Genomic DNA, 18,845 nt, shown 5'->3' with positions numbered 1-18,845 from the left:
GTACTTCCATTCCCGAGATCTGTTCTCACAATCACAATCTTCTGATTGCAGGCCGCTGCAGATTCAAACTGAGCTCGAAATCTCTCAAAGATTCGCCATCATCCGGCACACTATCACGTAGACTTACCAAGTCAGCAAGTGACTTGAGTCAGCACAGTGTCCCCTATAATCAGCATCATCATGGCTCCATGAAATCTACCGTGCAGCATATCTCTGTCGTGCAGAAAACGCACTACTTCTTCTCCACACTCAAAGTAAGTCAGTTGTTACGTTGAGGAACAACAAGAGCTAATCATTAGAATTAGAACAAACAACGTTTTATTATTGGGACTAGTCCAAAGAGTTGGGTGAATGAGAAAAGGACACAAACGATGATGAGGAATGTTCAACTTTTCATTATTATCTTAGGAAACTTATAAATTTGCTTAAAGTAGAGGAAAGTTTACAAAGAGCCGTCAGGCGTCGCGCGTCGGGTCCAATTAGAAAGTTCAAGGAAAATGCTCTTTTTCTGTGAACATAAATCGAGAAAAACTTGGGGATTTTGCTTGATGAACTTATCAAAAAGAGAAAAAACTGAATTTGAGTCACGGGAAAGAAACTGAACTTTGTATAAAAATTGAAATATGCTGCCCGAACTTTACCTGAACTTATTAGAAAACTTTCTGCGTGAAGTATTTTATCACAGGGGTACATACATAGTTAGGTATGTTAGAGTGGGGTTGTAAATTGATAGATATGTATACCTACAGGTATATACTGGTACCTATGTTACGATCAAGTCACGTCACAGTAATTAAACACAAAATGTTCCCTGAGGGGATAGGAGGAGAGAGAGAGTGAGAGAGAGGAAGAGAAGGAGGGAGAGAGAGAGAGAGAGAGAGGAAGAGAAGGAGGCAGAGAGAGAGAGGAAGAGGAGGAGGCAGAGAGAGAGAGAGAGAGGAAGAGAAGGAGGCAGAGAGGGGGAGGGAGAGAGAAAAGAAGGGGATGAAATAAAGTTCAGGAAAAAAGGAAGAAAAGGGGAGAGAGAGAGAGAGAGAGAGACGAAAGAATGAGGGAAAGGTCAAGAGTCCAGAGTGTTTGATGGATTTGAAATACGTACCTACTTACATATGTAAGTGAATATTATTAATTTTACTACAGGTCAGGGTTCAATCACATCGGATGTAAAATACCTGAAAGCTTTTTAGTAACGGTAGAGTTAAAACATATGTAGACCTCACTATCGTTCGGTCAATAATACAACATCTATTCCCGAGTCTGTCTTAATTGTACTTCCATTCCCGAGATCTGTTCTCACAATCACAAGCCACAATGTTCTTCTGATTGCAGGCCGCTGCAGATTCAAACTGAGCTCGAAATCTCTCAAAGATTCGCCATCATCCGGCACACTATCACGTAGACTTACCAAGTCAGCAAGTGACTTGAGTCAGCACAGTGTTCCCTATAATCAGCATCATCATGGCTCCATGAAGTCTACCGTGCAGCATATCTCTGTCGTGCAGAAAACGCACTACTTCTTCTCCACACTCAAAGTAAGTTAGTTGTTACGTTGAGGAACAACAAGAGCTAATCATTAGAATTAGAACAAACAATTTTTTTATTATTGGGACTAGTCCAAAGAGTTGGGTGAATGAGAAAAGGACACAAACGATGATGAGGAATGTTCAACTTTTCATTATTATCTTAGGAAACTTATAAATTTGCTTAAAGTAGAGGAAAGTTTACAAAGAGCCGTCAGGCGTCGCGCGTCGGGTCCAATTAGAAAGTTCAAGGAAAATGCTCTTTTTCTGTGAACATAAATCGAGAAAAACTTGGGGATTTTGCTTGATGAACTTATCAAAAAGAGAAAAAACTGAATTTGAGTCACGGGAAAGAAACTGAACTTTGTATAAAAATTGAAATATGCTGCCCGAACTTTACCTGAACTTATTAGAAAACTTTCTGCCATTGTTTTTCCAATTAACTTGATTCAAAAATTCTGAACAAAGTTTCAGATTATTTTTTCACTCTTCTGAAAGTTTTTCGATAGGTGGTACTCACCTTAGTAGGTAGTTATCTAAGAGTAGTGCCTGTATTATGCAATTCTCAATTTAATACCTACATACTACATTTACTACATAGAGGACCAGAGGTACATGTTGAAAACTTTGATTCTGAAAATCTCAGATTCCTTTCGAGACGGGATAATCTCGTTTTCATGAAAGACTATTTCTGCTGATGAGGTCTTAGTCACGATGTGGGATATCGATTTGAACCGCGATCAAATCCCATATCTCTTGAACTCCCACACCTTGTTGTCAAGTGGACACACCTCCCTCGTATTAAGCCAAGTAGCAATACAGTGTAGATGGAACGCATGGTTGCATGTACCCCAAGCCACTGTGCATCCGTTAGGCGGAGGTTCGTCCTGTGCATCCCTGGCCTGACAGAGAATACATTCATCCATCAGATGATTCCGACAGATGGCGCATGTCTCCATGTCCATATCCCACGACCATAACGCCACAGCGTTGAACTTGCGAACGGTGAACCTGACGGAATGAGATTAGGTTGTAGGAGGTGACACCTAAAGTCTGGTATAGACAAGAAGCTAAGATGTCTGCAGACTTGTCTTCCAACTTCATCTCACAGCCTTGTCTTCAGAAAGATTGTGTGTGTGTACGGCAAGTTTCAGTTATGACGTCTTCACAAACTTGTCGTACACACGAGAGATCTTGAACCTTGTCTGTCATTGGAACCAAGTTGGAAGGTAAGTCTACCTCTACAGACACATCGTAGTATGTGTAAGATTAAGAAGAGAATGGATGCAGCTATTGGAGCATGTTGAAAGCCCTTTCTGATTTTGTTGAACCTCTGAGAAACGTTCAAATATGGATCAAAGAAAATATTATGAGATTGGAGATCCGAGAACCGGATGGATGAGATTAGACCAGGAGGGTCAGTATGAGTAGACTTACCTCGGAACATCCGGATATTCAGAGCGCAGATCCAACACCTTCTTGTAAGTTCTGTTCAGTTCCCGATCCTCCTTCATCTTTTGCAGTTCCTCATTGATTAACTCCTGGATTTGCAGCTTCCTCATGATAGGCCAGGTAGATCTAGAGAATGTCTGTGCCGAGGGTGTCTTCGGCTTTTTGTGGAAGGGTTCGGACTTCTTCGCCATCCTTCGTCGAAGAGTTTGACTTGCAAAGTACAAATGCCTTTGAAAGATGTGATTTTACGTCTGTTTTTATTTCCTTCTTATTTCTGATGTTTCATTTTTTTCTTTTCCATCCCGCACGATTCTTCTCCTTCCGAACTTTCCTAAGTTGATTCCTTTTTTTATCAATATTATTATTTTCTCATTTATTTCTTTGTGTTTTCAATTTGGGGTTGCCGCAGTGAATTTTGCATGAGTTTGTGTTGTGGTGATTAGTGGAAGAAAGTCTTAATGAATTCTGGTCTAGCCAGAATTCGGCGCACAACGGAATGCCATATTTAATACTGACCTTATTATCTACTTTTCTTTCTCCTCGATTCAATCTTTTCAATTTTGGTTCGGTCGCTAAAATCGCTATCAAATCCTTTGAAACTTTTGGACCTAGAGCTCTGGATCTTTTGAAAGTAATATCCAGGTCTCTGGTCCTCTAGTCTCAAGATTGAAAGGCGGGGAAAGAACATCTTTATAACATCTGTCACTTGGTGCATCTTGTCATCCAAGTAACCGTGTTCATTCTTATTTCAGGAACGTTGGATTCGGAACAGGGCCCGACACAAAACCTCCGCGGGGAGCAAAAGTCCGAAGAAACTGTCCGGCCCTTCCTGTAATACTCCGCCCCCTTTCCTCCGACAACAGTCTGGTGTAACGGATGGTGGCTACACCACTGATAATTCATCCGAGTGTAGCTCCAGTGTCGCCCCTACGCCACTCACCCAGTCACCACAACATCGGCTCTACAGCAACGCCTCTTCCATTCATGACAACTCAGGTAGGTTGGACTCAATAGGCGTTTTTTCCTTTCGCAATTTTCAGGTGATAATGGTGAGAAGAGGGGAAATGGTGCAATGCCAGGTAATGTTCCATTTCTCTATTTTCCAGCACTACTTGCGAAAGGACAATACGCGTAATGTATGAACCAGATGAAAGTTGTAGGTAACCTGTGGGAAAAGAATATTTGCAGACGTCCTACACCAGAGCGCATGACGCCCTTATATTTAACCCTACAAATAGATGGACGTATCTAACCTTTCCCATAAAAAGAAGTTATATCTCGATAGATCGCTCAAAGATATAGAAGTTCACCTATTCAAACTTTTTCCAAATTGCTTTTTACTTTCTTTATGGCACTCATTTCGGAAATTCCCACACACAAGTCCAAACCATCAATCACTCTCTGACCTTTACCGTGTTTCAACTTTCCATCCGGTATCTGCTTTTCCAAATCGCTATCTATCTCCTCATACAGCATTTCCCATCAATTCCCCATATTCTCCATTCTCATCACATGCACGGTCTATCTCTACATTTTCATCTGCACAAATGCACAATTCTCATTCGCTCCGTATGTGTATTCCTCTGTTTGCTGTTTCGAACGCTCGAAAACGTTTTCCAAATTTCCACTTTTTTTTACTTTATTCATCCTGATAAAATACGAAATAGCATAAACGTAAAATTTCCGTTTTTTTTGCATGTGAGTGGCAGCCTTTTAACTGATAAGGTCATGTCCATCAAGCTTTTATGTCCCGCCTTTTACCTGGGATTTCAACTATCTCGTCAGTTGTCAGAGCGCATGACGCCCTTATATTTAACCCTACAAATAGATGGACGTATCTAACCTTTCCCATAAAAAGAAGTTATATCTCGATAGATCGTTCAAAGATATAGAAGTTCACCTATTCAAACTTTTTCCAAATTGCTTTTTACTTTTTTTATGGCACTCATTTCAGAAATTCCCACACACAAGTCCAAACCATCAATCACTCTCTGACCTTTACCGTGTTTCAACTTTCCATCCGGTATCTGCTTTTCCAAATCGCTATCTATCTCCTCATATAGCATTTCCCATCAATTCCCTATATTCTCCATTCTTATCACACGGTCTATCTCTACATTTTCATCTGCACAAATGCACAATTCTCATTCGCTCTGTATGTGTATTCCTCTGTTTGCTGTTTCGTACGCTCGAAAACGTTTTCCAAATTTCCACTTTTTTTTACTTTGTTCATCCTGATAAAATACGAAATAGTATAAACGTAAAATTTCCGTTTTTTCTTTTCTTTTTGGCATGTGAGTGGCAGCCTTTTAACTGATAAGGTCATGTCCATCAAGCTTTTATGTCCCGCCTTTTACCTGGGATTTCAACTTTCAACCATCTCGTCAGTTGTCATGAAGTTGGGTGCAACCCAAAACGGCCAACAGTACGTGTTCTCCCGCTGACAACAGCAAAATTGTGACTCTCCAATACAGATACCGAAAATTGGAATCTGACAAATAAAAAGCTTGGGTTCAGATAGAAAGCTTGGGTTTCTTCGATTTCGTTGTTATGTGCTACTTTTTGAGTAGGAAATAGAGGCTATTTCGTAACGTTAGTTTATAGGTGTAGTGTATAGTTCAATACTTTAGAAAGCTTGGGTTTCTTCGATTTCGTTGTTATGTGCTACTTTTTGAGCAGGAAATAAAGGCTATTTCGTAACGTTAGTTTATAGGTATAGTGTATAGTTTAATACTCGTAAATATCGCAACATACGGTCACACGGGACACTGTGTTTACCATCGCATGTTTTGACAATAGAAATTCTAGCGTAAAAAAGAGGATGGAATGGGAATACATTATTTATTATTTCCAGGTTAAACTCTACCCTATTGCCTTTTGATGTCTCCTGACTGTTTTACTGATATTTACTGATAAGTATATATCAAATACAGGGTGCGGCGTGGTAAGAGGATGGAATGGGAATACATTATTTATTATTTCCAGGTTAAACTCTACCCTATTGCCTTTTGATGTCTCCTGACTGTTTTACTGATAAGTATATATCTATCAAATACAGGGTGCGGCGTGGTAATCCCCAAAATTTCTTCGCCCCAAAAAAGCCCCAAAAACATTTTTTCGCCCCAAAATGGGGCGAGAAATCCCCAATCTGGCAACCCTGCATTTTGCTACATACCGGGATATCAAACATGGGTACGTGACTGCATACATTTCTATTTCCCATCTGAATCTAAATTCTAAATCAACTTCATCTCACAGCCTTGTCTTCAGAAAGATTGTGTGTGTGTACGGCAAGTTTCAGATATGACGTCTTCACAAACTTGTCGTACACACGAGAGATCTTGAACCTTGTCTTTCATTGGAACCAAGTTGGAAGGTAAGTCTACCTCTACAGACAAATCGTAGTATGTGTAAGATTAAGAAGAGAATGAATGGAGCTATTGGAGCATGTTGAAAGTCTTTTCTGATTTTGTTGAAACTCTGGGCCTCTGAGAAACGTTCAAATATGGATCTAAGAAAATATGAGATTGGAGATCCGAGAACCGGGTGGATGAGATTAGACCAGGAGGGTCAGTATGAGTAGACTTACCTTAATTCTAAATTCTAAATGCAATAACAGACCTAACGAACTGTTTACTTTCCATTACTAGATGCAGACTCACCATCTCTCTCTCTTTCCCACCCACTCTCTCTCTCTTTCTATTTCCCACTTACTCCCCCACTCTCTCTCTCTTTCTATTTCCCACTTACTCCCCCACTCTCTCTCTCTTTCTATTTCCCACTTACTCCCCCCCTCCCTCTCTCTTTCTATTTCCCACTCTCTCCCTCTTTCTATTTCCCACTCTCTATCCCTCTCTTTCTATTTCCCACTCTCTCTCTTTCTATTTCCCACTCTCTCTCTCTTTCTATTTCCCACTCTCTCTCACACTCTCTATCCCTCTCTTTCTATTTCCCACTCTCTCTCTCTTTCTATTTCCCACTCTCTCTCTCTCTCTCACACACACACACACACTCTATCCCTCTCTCTTTTCCAGTTTCCACAATATCTGTCTTCTAGCTCTCTCTCTCTCTTTTCCTTTTCTCATTTTCTCTCTCTTCAACTATTTTCTCACTGATTCCCTCTCTCTTTCCTAATCTCTCTAGTTCTTTCCCACTCTCTCCTTTTCTGATATAAATTTCCTCTCTTCTCACTCCTCTCTCTCTCTCTCTGTTAGGTGGTATTACCGTTCCTCTCTTACTTAACTAGGTATATCGTATATCATTCCACTATCCAGCTTTCTCTCCATAATACATACATATCTTTATACCTATGTATGTTACCCGTACATCTCTACTTGAGCTCTGATACTCTTTGTATATATATGTATGTATGTATGTATACATATTGTATAGGTACCTATGTATGTTACCCGTACATCTCTACTTGAGCTCTGATACTCTTTGTATATATACGTATGTATGTATGTATGTATGTATGTATGTATGTATGTATGTATGTATGTATGTATGTATGTATGTATGTATGTATGTAAGTATGTATGTATACATATTGTATACCTATGTATGTTACCCGTACATCTCTGACTCGGACATGCAATCCTGATATTCCACGTGGAGGTGCTGTTTTCTCTCTCCCACTTCTCTTTCGTCTTTCCCTCCCTTTTCTCCCTGTTCTTCCCCTTTAACTATGTTTTCTCCCTCCTCTCTAATCCCATAATCCATAATATGTATACCATTCTAGAAATGGAGGTTGGGTGCTATTAATGGGAACTTCGCAATCTTATTGCTCTTAAGTTTACACCGAGTACCCTTTTGGGGATTTCCCTTCTCAACTATTTTCTCACTGATTCCCTCTCTCTTTCCTAATCTCTCTAGTTCTTTCCCACTCTCTCCTTTTCTGATATAAATTTCCTCTCTCTCTCTCTCTCCCTCTCTGTTAGGTGGTATTACCGTTCCTCTCTTACTTACCTAGGTATATCGTATATCATTCCACTATCTAGCTTTCTCTCCATAATAAGAATCTAGGTAACTATGTATGTTACCCGTACATCTCTACTTCAGCTCTGATACTCTATGTATATATGTATGTATATCTATGTAACTATGTATGTTACCAGTACATCTCTAACTCTGACGTGCAATCCTGATATTCCACGTGGAGGTACTTTTTTTCTCTCTCCCACTTCTCTTTCGTCTTTCCCTCCCTTTTCTTCCTGTTCTTCCCCTTTAACTATATTTTCTCCCTCCTCTCTAATCCCATAATCCAAAATATACCATTCTAGAAATGGAGGTTGAGTGCTATTAATGGGAACTTCGCAATCTTATTGCTCTTAAGTTTACACCGATTACCCTTTTGGGGATTCCCCTTCGTTTTTATGTCACTATAGGAGTACTACTATCCCTGTTGGGATTTTTTTAATGTATCTCGTAAGATTAAGTACCATTCCTTTGGGGGTTCTTCTTTTCTGATTATTTTTGGTCACATTTTACCTGCTTCATATTTCGTGCTGGTTCCTCCTCCTCTTCTTCTTCTTCTTCTTGTTTCCCTCTATCGAAAACACTCCAAAGAAATCCTTGAAATCCTCGTCACAGATGCTGTTCGAGTAACGGGTATCCATCATTATTCAGTCAATGCAACCATGAGGTTCGACCTCAAAGCTGAAGAAGACACTCTAGTGGTTTGTGTTAAGCAAACACTTCAAAATGAGGTCAACTCTAAAAGTTTACATTCCAAGGAAATATACTAAAAAGTTTATAAGAAAGAAATAAAACCTATAGGAGTACTACTATCCCTGTTGGGATTTTTTTAATGTATCTCGTAAGATTAAGTACCATTCCTTTGGGGGTTCTTCTTTTCTGAATATTTTTGGTCACATTTTACCTGCTTCATATTTCGTGCTGGTTCTTCCTCTTCTTCTTCTTGTTTCCCTCTATCGAAAACACTCTAAAGAAATCCTTGAAACCCTCGTCACAGATGCTGTTCGAGTAACGGGTATCCATCATTATTCAGTCAATGCAACCATGAGGTTCGACCTCAAAGCTGAAGAAAACACTCTAGTGGTTTGTATTAAGCAAACACTTCAAAATGAGGTCAACTCTAAAAGTTTACATTCCAAGGAAATATACCAAAAAGTTTATAAGAAAGAAATAAAATTAATCATAATAATAAGAAAGAAACGTAAAAAATAAGAAAAGTTTTCCCAAGAGTTTACTGGGAATAAAATAGGAGATAATTGGGAGCCTTGAGAAATCCCTGACTCTCTCTACCTTCAATACTTTATTATCAGGATGAAAAATTGGAAACTGACGTGAATACGAAATTAGTAACTCGTAACAACTGAGAGGAAGTGAAGAACTTGCAATTTTACGACTGGTAAAAAGAAGGGAACTTGAGTCATAAAACATCCCATTGCATCAAAAGCTTAGCTGATAAAACGATAAACATGAAACAAACGAGGAGTTGTTTACAGGTTTTAATTTCACAGGAACTATCAGGTACCAGTGAGTCCTATTCCCAGAAGTATTTCGCATTCTATTCTGAACAAAAACAGCATTCTGTTGAATTTTCTTGCGAGCCCATGATGTGCGAACTTCGGAGAATGTTCATTTTCGGTTTTGGGGCTGATAAAAATTCTTGAAATTCAGCTTTTTGTTATTGGGGTTGGTCATCTGGCGTGCAATCCTGAGAGCGGAATTCCAATTTTGCACTTCAAATATAGTAATATTTGTGCATGACAACAATATGGTTATGGAATGTTTTTCAGGTTTTCTGCTGTTCAGGTCTCACAGAGAGTCTGACAGACCCAGGTCTCACAGAGAGTCTGACAGACCCAGGTCTCACAGAGAGTCTGACAGACCCAGGTCTCACAGAGAGTCTGACAGACCCAGGTCTCACAGAGAGTCTGACAGACCCAGGTCTCACAGAGAGTCTGACAGACCCAGGTCTCACAGAGAGTCTGACAGACCCAGGTCTCACAGAGAGTCTGACAGACCCAGGTCTCACAGAGAGTCTGACAGACCCAGGTCTCACAGAGAGTCTGACAGACCCAGGTCTCACAGAGAGTCTGACAGACCCAGGTCTCACAGAGAGTCTGACAGACCCAGGTCTCACAGAGAGTCTGACAGACCCAGGTCTCACAGAGAGTCTGACAGACCCAGGTCTCACAGGAGTCTGACAGACCCAGGTCTCATAGAGAGTCTGAGAGGCCTGAGAGTGAGTGGCGGGTATTAGATTATTTTCGCCTTCAGCTTATTACTGCAATTTCATATCTTTTGTAAACAATGCATACAGGAGCGTAGGTGCAGATCTTACTGACTTAGAAATTGACCTACTGAGACGGGTCCTGGAAGTTGCAACGAAAACTTCGTGTGGCGTCCTTTGGTCAGTCCGAAAGGACGGGTTGAGCTTCAACGAAAACTTTGTGCGGCATTTCATCAAATTTCATAAAAAAAGCCACTACCCAAAAACAGGTATAACTTATGGTTTCAATGCTGTTCCCTGTTCAAACTACACACTGTAGGAATGACAACATTTCATATTAATGGTGTCGTGTACAATACGTACGTATCTACATTAGTAGAAATAGGAAAATGCTAAAGCTAATGCTAAGGGAGTGTGATGCTAGGAACGATACGATAAATGGATTCGATAACAAAATAACAATACAATCCCTACTCAGGGGAATGGAGAAATAGAAAAATACAAGAAATATACAGGGTGATTTTGACCGTAAAGTATCGTCCGCACTATGGCCGTTCTTTCTAGCTTAGGCATCAGTTAAACATTTAGCTTACCCTCTGTATATTATGTAAAAGCAGCTAGAGTTCTGTATAATATTTAAAACCAGTTAAATTTAGGGCCTAGCTAGAGTCCTTTGCGTGTGTATGTACTATCGATAATAACGTGCATTTAAAAATTTATGGCGACATACCGACTAATCAATAAGTAATGAACACGAAACAGACCTCTTCAAATAGGCGTCTTGTCAATGGGTTTACCCAACACCCTGCAACCCGAAACGCTAAATTTCAAATTGTTTGAGGTTGGATTTAGCATTACACATAGAGAATATTTTAAAAGCTTTCCAGTTTAATTTTGGGTTTGGTTTCCGGTAATTTCTTGTAGACTTCATTTTAGGAAATTTAGAATGGTATATTTGCATGTTTTGAGATCCCGTTTTTACATACCGTCTCGTAAAATAAGTTACTTTAAAGTAGTACTTTTTCCAAGTACAAGTAAGGGTGGACTGTAGAGGCACACATCACATAGTGGGGTGTGGGCGGATGAAGGAGTTTCACCTCAATCCCCCATTCTTTCATACAGTCTACAGGACTTCATTTTTACTTTCCTAATATTCTCTTTAAGGAAAGTAATGTAGGTATTCGTGCAAATTTTCAATCCCCCAGAGCCTAAATCCAAAGTTTCAGCCATTGGTCCATGACCGCTTTTTGGCGGTTTCGGCATAATTCAATAGGATACCGAAAGTCCTGTGATGTTCACACCAGATTTTCAATTTTTAAAATAATCACAACATGCTGTTTTGTGATTGTTTCAGTTAGCTGAGGAGCTGGCCAGGTGCAAAGCAACAAAGAGAAGGTTAGAAAGAGAGAGGGAAACGACGGATAGGGATATGGAAAGAGTAAGAGATAGGAGGAGACAACAAAGCGAGGGGAGAAAGGAAAGAGTGAAAGAGATATGGATAGAACGAAGGGAGAGGGAGAACTCATGGGAACAGTGAATTGGTCAGGATTAATATTGGATACAGGAAGGGAGAGAGAGAGACAGAGAGAGAGAGAGAGAGAGAAAAGAAGAAGAAGAAAGAATGAGGGGAGACAAAAATAGAAAATAAACAAAGTCTGTGTAAAATCAAATGGTGCTCATAAAAATAGAAGAAGAAGAGGAGGAGGAGGAGGAGGAGAAGAAGGGATGGTGGAAAACTTGGAAAAGCAGAAAATTTCGTTATCGCTAGTCAAGTCACAGAATCGCATGCGTACATTTTGTTCGTACCGGGAGTGAGAGAAAACTTGCGGAAAACTTGCGAGAGAAAAATAATAGAGATTTACGTATTGGAATAACATAACAATGTGATGTGAGAATCTAATTGCAGAATTGAGAATCTAATACTGAAAATACATCTCAAGAGAGGCAGAGACTTGATAGCGAGAGATAAGACTGGTGAGGTCTCGGATTAGCAAATAAGACATTTTAAACAGAGGTTTGATAGAGGGAGCTATAACTACTAAGGTCTTATCGTCTCGAAGCCGAAGAGAAAAGGAAGGCAGAATAAAAGGAAATCAACTGTTTCTAGAACGGAATCTAATAAGTATCCGGGAAATTAATAACAATACGTAATCAAGTAATAAAGTCATGACGAGGTGCGGGTGTCGGAAACACGTTCTACTGAGGTTTAGGTATAGAGTTTATTTTACTAGAACAAACCTTTTGTCAACTGTTTCTAGAACAAACCTTTTGTCAACTGTTTCTAGAACAAACCTTTTGTCAACTGTTTCTAGAACTGAAAATACATCTCAAGAGAGGCAGAGACTTGATAGCGAGAGATAAGACTGGTGAGGTCTCGGATTAGCAAATAAGACATTTTAAACGGAGGTTTGATAGAGGGAGATATAACTACTAAGGTCTTATCGTCTCGAAGCCGAAGAGAAAAGGAAGACAAGATAGAAGGAAATCAACTGTTTCTAGAACGAACCTTTTCTCAATTGTTTCTAGAACGAACCTGTTGTCAACTGTTTCTAGAACGAACCTTTTGTCAACTGTTTCTAGAACGAACCTTTTGTCAACTGTTTCTAGAACGAACCTTTTGTCAACTGTTCCTAGAACGAACCTTTTCTGTTTATGGTAAAGTTCATCCCGGACGGAAATCGAGCGCGGGATGTAGCGCTTACAATGTATACATCACGCTACGCTCCAAGCTAACAACGCTGGAAGAAATTGTTTCGCCATGTCTTCTGAATGGTTGGTACGATTTTGACGATATTTCCCTAGAGTTCACAGAACCACTATTGTGACTAGTCTATCGATATTCAACCTTATTCAAGGATTCATGAATCTTTTAACATAAATGAAAATAAGTAATTCCAATGTATTTCCAGGTACAAGTGACCCGGTCCTCCACCACGACCGCCATTGACGATACACTCTGGAGGCGATTTCTGATATTTCGCTCTACTTTTCCAACATTGCAACAGGTATGCTGCCTATTTCGCGGTGAATGTTAATAACCCCGTTAGGTTTCCTCAAATCCAAAGTTTACAATGATATTCTAAGAACAATTGAAGAGTTCAAGCACAATATTTATCTCGAAATAGGCCGCATACCTGTTGCAATGTTGGAAAAGTAGAGCGAAATATCAGAAATCGCCTCCAGTCAATGGCGGTCGTCATTTGAATGGTGGAGGACTCTTCAAACCTTCATAAAATCAAATTTCCAATATTTCTTGATAATAATTCAGCATTAATCATCAGTTAAGAATAACAGCCTTTTTTAATCGAAGTTTCAAAAAAGTAAATTATGACTCCTGTACAAATCTAAAACCGTGTACCGGGATTTAAACCCGTCCTGGGATGAAACGTTCACTCTCCCTATAGAAGATCCATTCGAACCGGTACAGTGCAAGGTGATGCCAGAAACAACATCAGGTCTTGTTGTAGAACTGCAAGTAGGTATTGCTGCTGCCATTATAATACATTGCTTACTTGTGATTGCTAGTTGCTTATTCTCTACCTCTTCTTTATAAATACAGGTGGGGGTTAAATGGTCAATGCCCGGGACCAAACTTCGGGTTTAGCCTCGAATTCCGTGTGATAGGGTGGTAACTGGTACCCACAATTATTCCCTGGGCATGCACCTATAAAAGTAGAGGATTTTGAACATAAAAACACAAAATGGACAGCTATTAGATCCAAAGTATCTATTGTTAAAATTAATATCTACTGGGTAGTAGGTAATATTAAGGTAATTGAGTACTTTTAACTTTAACCCAACATCTTCGAGAGTTCGCGAGCAGTCTAGGACGTTTCGTTCATTTTAGAACATATCAGCTAGACAAGCTGACAAATAGACATTATGTAGCTCTCAGGAGCTAGCAGAGTGTATTATTTTTTTTTTAATTTCCGTCATGGAAATGTTGAAATAGTGAGAAGTTATGTGAGAACTTGTGTGCACTACATTTTGCTACATACCGGGATATCAAACATGGGTACGTGACTGCATACATTTCTATTTCCCATCTAAATCTGAATTCTAAATGCAATATTAGACCTAACGAACTGTTTACTTTCCATTACTAGATGCAGACTCACCATCTCTCTCTCTTTCCCACTCACTCACTCTCTTTCTATTTCCCACTCTCTCTCACACTCTCTATCCCTCTCTTTCTATTTCCCTCTCTCTCTCTCTCTCTCTTCCTATTTCCCACTCTCTCTCTCTCTCTCTCACTCTCTCTCCCTCTCTCTCTCTCTCTCTCTCTCTCTCTCTCTCTCTCTCTCCTTCTCTCCCTTTCCTCTCATTTTTATAGGCTACTAGCCGAAATACGTCGCTTCGCTCCGGTAATAGAAAGTAAAAATGGACGCGGCACATCAGGGATCAGGTAGAGACCGCCTTAACATAATAATACTACATACCAAATTTCAGGTCTCTAGCTCTTACCGTTCTCGAGATATTTTGTTTACAGACAGACACGGACCAATGGCTGAAACTTTGGATTTAGGCTCTAGGGACCTCAAAACGTGTTTTGGCACTAAAAACTGACCATCGAAAATTTGACCCGATTACATTACTTTCCTTCCTATAGGATAAGGAAAGTAAAAATACACATTTTCCTACCAAAGTATGTTCCAAGTTTTACTCATTTCCATGTGATTTTTGCTTGATTTATGTTGTCTGTCTTTTCATGTTTGATTAATTTTCTTAAATTTTCACGTTCTTATCTTACCTCTGAAGAGTTATTTGAAGCATAATTATATAATGTAGTTGTGCTTTACTTAGATAAATATAAGATTAGAAAAATTCCACAACTCAACAGTAGGTATGCAGTTTTTACCTACATTTCCTAGCCTTTATTTGCCTTCATAGGTACCATATGTTATGTGTCTGTGTGTGGAATGAATTTCTAGATTTCAGAGTGAATTTCCTCAAATTTTAATAAACAGTGCTTACGCACTTGAAGACCCCACGGGAAAAAAGATGGGAGTCCACCTTTTCTCATTTCGAGAAAATCGCGTTTTAAACTTTGAAACGCTATTACTAAATGCTAACACTTGGGATTTTATTATTATTTTTTTTTTCACTAATCGGTGGAAAATATTGTTATTCGAGGAAAAGAAAGATCAACCAATCAAATTTAAGATTCAGTATCTGTGAAAATTAATCCCAACCTGAATCTAGTACTAGTTATGAATTTCTAGATTTCAGAGTGAATTTCCTCAAATTTTAATAAACAGTGCTTACGCACTTGAAGACCCCACGGGAAAAAAGATGGGACCAATTTTCTGAATCTAGTACTAGTCACCGGAATCTTCGTTACTCTGCCACTTAACTCTGTAATTCTTGGGTTCGATTTCAGGTGTTTGATTATGATTGGGGACTTCAAGATGACTTCATGGGGTCTGCTTCGATTGATCTGACAACGTTGGAGCTTGGAAGGTAATTTGATTAGTTAACGACGGTATCTACCAACCTACAGTAAAGGGGAATATAAGATGTGTTTTAAAGTATTGCATGTTGCATACTCAATATAACTTCCAGGCATTCATACAAAATCCTATTAGAATAAAGTTGTACCCTCTTTGAATAAAGTTGCTATGAATACCTATTATTTATCGACCCTATTGATACCTACGTCAGAAAAACCTGATATGATCTTATCAGTTAAAAGACTGTATATCACATATTTGTATAAAAAAGCAATAATTCGAAATTAAATTTAAATTCCTCACAACGTCCACCATTTTGTTTCAGATGTACAGATCTGATCCTAACGTTGGAAGATCCTAATAAACCGGAAGAGAACCTGGGTGACATTTATCTCTCTGCCACCCTGTATCCTAGATCTCAGGAAGATAGAGACCAGGTAAGATGAAATGAGTCACGCTGTAGAATTTCAAAGGATTTTCTTCTTCTTCTTCTTCTTCTTCTTCTTCTTCTTCTTCTTCTTCTTCTTCTTCTTCTTCGTCTTTTTCTTCTTCTTCGTCTTTTTCTTCTTCGTCTTGGTCTTCAACATGAACGTTTTTTTATTCTTAAATTTCCATTCCTTCATCTATTTTTTTTTTCTTTTTCTTCTTCTTCTTTGAATCCAAGTTTTTTTTTCCTCTCTCTCCAATGAAATACATATACGTATTGTATACTGCAGAGTATGTAGGCTATAATGTCGAGAAATACAATGCAGAGCAGAGGCAATATAGATAACATGTGGAGACAACCAAGGAGACGAACACTATGGGAGGGAGGAGAGAGAGAGAGATGTGTAAAGGAAAAGACAGGCAAATGTAGGTAATTGTAGAGAAATTCAGTACAAATAGATGAAGTTTAAAGATAACCACAGTGGAGAAAGAAAGGCAAGAGGAAGGGAAGAGAGAGAGAGAGAGAGAGAGAGAGAGAGAGAGAGAGAGGGAGGGAGAGAAAGAGAGGGAGAGAGAGAGAGAAAAGTTCAAAGGAAACAGACATGTTGAGTTGGGAAAGAAAAATGTGAGGCAATCACTTTATTGAGAGAGGAGGAGAGGGAGAGAGAAGAAAGAGAGGGAGAGGAAACAGAGAGAGAAGAAGAATAAAGAGAAGGTTAGAAAGAGAGAGGGAAACGACGGATAGGGATATGGAAAGAGTAAGAGATAGGAGGAGACAACAAAGCGAGGGGAGAGATATGGATAGAACGAAGGGAGAGGGAGAACTCATGGGAACAGTGAATTGGTCAGGATTAATATTGGATATAGGAAGGGAGAGAGAGAGACAGAGAGAGAGAGAGAGAGAGAAAGAGAGAAAGAGAAGAAGAAGAAGAAAGAATGAGGGGAGACAAAAATAGAAAATAAACAAAGTCTGTGTAAAATCAAATGGTGCTCATAAAAATAGAAGAAGAAGAGGAGGAGGATAGGCCAGGTAGATCTAGAGAATGTCTGTGCCGAGGGTGTCTTCGGCTTTTTGTGGAAGGGTTCGGACTTCTTCGCCATCCTTCGTTGAAGAGTTTGACTTGCAAATAGCTATAAGTACAAATGTCTTTGAAAGATGTGATTTTACGTCTGTTTTTATTTCCTTCTTATTTCTGATGTTTCAATTTTTTCTTTTCCATCCCGCACGATTCTTCTCCTTCCGAACTTTCCTAAGTTGATTCCTGAAAAATTGGAAACTGACGTGAATACGAAATTAGTAACTCGTAACAACTGAGAGGAAGTGAAGAACTTGCAATTTTACGACTGGTAACAAGAAGGGAACTTGAGTCATAAAACATCCCATTGCATCAAAAGCTTGGGTGATAAAACGATAAACACGAAACAAACGAGGAGTTGTTTACAGGTTTTAATTTCACAGGAAGCATCAGGTACCAGTGAGTCCTATTCCCAGAAGTATTTGGCATTCTATTCTGAACAAAAACATCATTCTGTTGAATTTTCCTGCGAGCCCATGATGTTTGAACTTCGGAGAATGTTCATTTTCGGTTTTTGGGGCTGATAAAAATTCTTGAAATTCAGCTTCTTGTTATTGGGGTTGGTCATCTGGAGTGCAATCCTGAGAGCGGAATTCCAATTTTGCACTTCAAATAATATAGATTTGTGCATGACAACAATATGGTTATGTTTTTAAGGTTTTCTGCTGTAAGTCTGACAGACCCAGGTCTCACAGAGAGTCTGACAGACCCAGGTCTCACAGAGAGTCTGACAGACCCAGGTCTCACAGAGAGTCTGATAGACCCAATTCTGCTGTTTTTAATAGGTTTTTCTGCTGTTGGATTTCAGGCAACTACAGTTTGGTGAACTCAATAAGATCACCAGATCAGGACTCACCGAGTAAACCGGTCCGAGCGAGTCACCTAACGTTACCAGACTGTCAGGAGGAGTTATCGGTAAGTTATGTCCCGGGCTGGATTAGAAAATACGGAATCCACTCTGACAGACCCAGGTCTCACAGAGTCTGAGAGACTCACAGAGAGTCTGACAGACCGCTTCGATTGATCTGACAACGTTGGAGCTTGGAAGGTAATTTGATTAGTTAACGACGGTATCTACCAACCTACAGTAAAGGGGAATATGTTTTAAAGTATTGCATGTTGCATACTCAATATAACTTCCAGGCATTCATACAAAATCCTATTAGAATAAAGTTGTACCTACCCTCTTTGAATAAAGTTGCTATGAATACCTATTATTTATCGACCCTATTGATACCTACGTCAGAAAAACCTGATATGGATCTTATCAGTTAAAAGACCGTATATCACATATTTGTACAAAAAAGCAATAATTAGAAATTAAATTTAAATTCCTCACAACGTCCACCATTTTGTTTCAGATGTACAGATCTGATCCTAACGTTGGAAGATCCCAATAAACCGGAAGAGAACCTGGGTGACATTTATCTCTCTGCCACCCTGTATCCTAGATCTCAGGAAGATAGAGACCAGGTAAGATGAAATGAGTCACGCTGTAGAACTTCAAAGGATTTTCTTCTTCTTCTTCTTCTTCTTCTTCTTCTTCGTCTTCTTCTTCTTCTTCTTCTTCTCTTTCTTTTTCTTCTTCTTGGTCTTCAACATGAACGTTTTTCTATTCTTAAATTTCCATTCATCTTTTTTTCTTCTTCTTCTTCTTCTTCTTCTTCTTCTTCTTCTTTGAATCCAAGTTTTTTTTTTCCTCTCTCTCTCTCTCCAATGA

At 39.3% G+C, this 18,845-nt stretch overlaps 2 protein-coding genes across 2 annotated transcripts in view; one reads left to right on the top strand and one right to left on the bottom strand.

Moving 5' to 3' along the window:
* The window catches only part of LOC113465532 (multiple C2 and transmembrane domain-containing protein-like), a 56,321-nt gene that overhangs the window by 16,249 nt on the left and 21,227 nt on the right, over positions 1-18,845 (top strand). Inside the window, 11 exon segments of the mRNA XM_026820115.1 lie at positions 52-254; positions 1,257-1,532; positions 3,725-3,968; positions 8,947-9,062; positions 11,528-11,568; positions 12,080-12,147; positions 12,432-12,539; positions 13,083-13,096; positions 13,484-13,606; positions 15,554-15,633; positions 15,949-16,060. Coding sequence (XP_026675916.1) covers positions 52-254; positions 1,257-1,532; positions 3,725-3,968; positions 8,947-9,062; positions 11,528-11,568; positions 12,080-12,147; positions 12,432-12,539; positions 13,083-13,096; positions 13,484-13,606; positions 15,554-15,633; positions 15,949-16,060 — 1,385 coding nt within the window.
* LOC103524844 (RING-box protein pip1-like) lies at positions 2,048-17,307 on the bottom strand. Its single transcript, XM_026820152.1, has 3 exons — positions 17,165-17,307; positions 2,958-3,177; positions 2,048-2,531 (listed from the first exon to the last, which is right to left on the bottom strand). The coding sequence occupies exons 2-3, from the start codon at positions 3,161-3,163 to the stop codon at positions 2,261-2,263; spliced, it is 477 nt and encodes a 158-aa protein (XP_026675953.1). The 5' UTR covers positions 3,164-3,177; positions 17,165-17,307; the 3' UTR covers positions 2,048-2,260.

The sequence above is a fragment of the Diaphorina citri genome, unplaced genomic scaffold (genome assembly GCF_000475195.1).
Source record: "Diaphorina citri unplaced genomic scaffold, Diaci psyllid genome assembly version 1.1 scaffold123, whole genome shotgun sequence".
Classification (NCBI taxonomy): Eukaryota; Metazoa; Arthropoda; class Insecta; order Hemiptera; family Psyllidae; genus Diaphorina; species Diaphorina citri.
The sequence above is the reverse complement of the archived record's forward strand: the minus strand, read 5'-3'. Positions and strand labels throughout refer to the sequence as shown.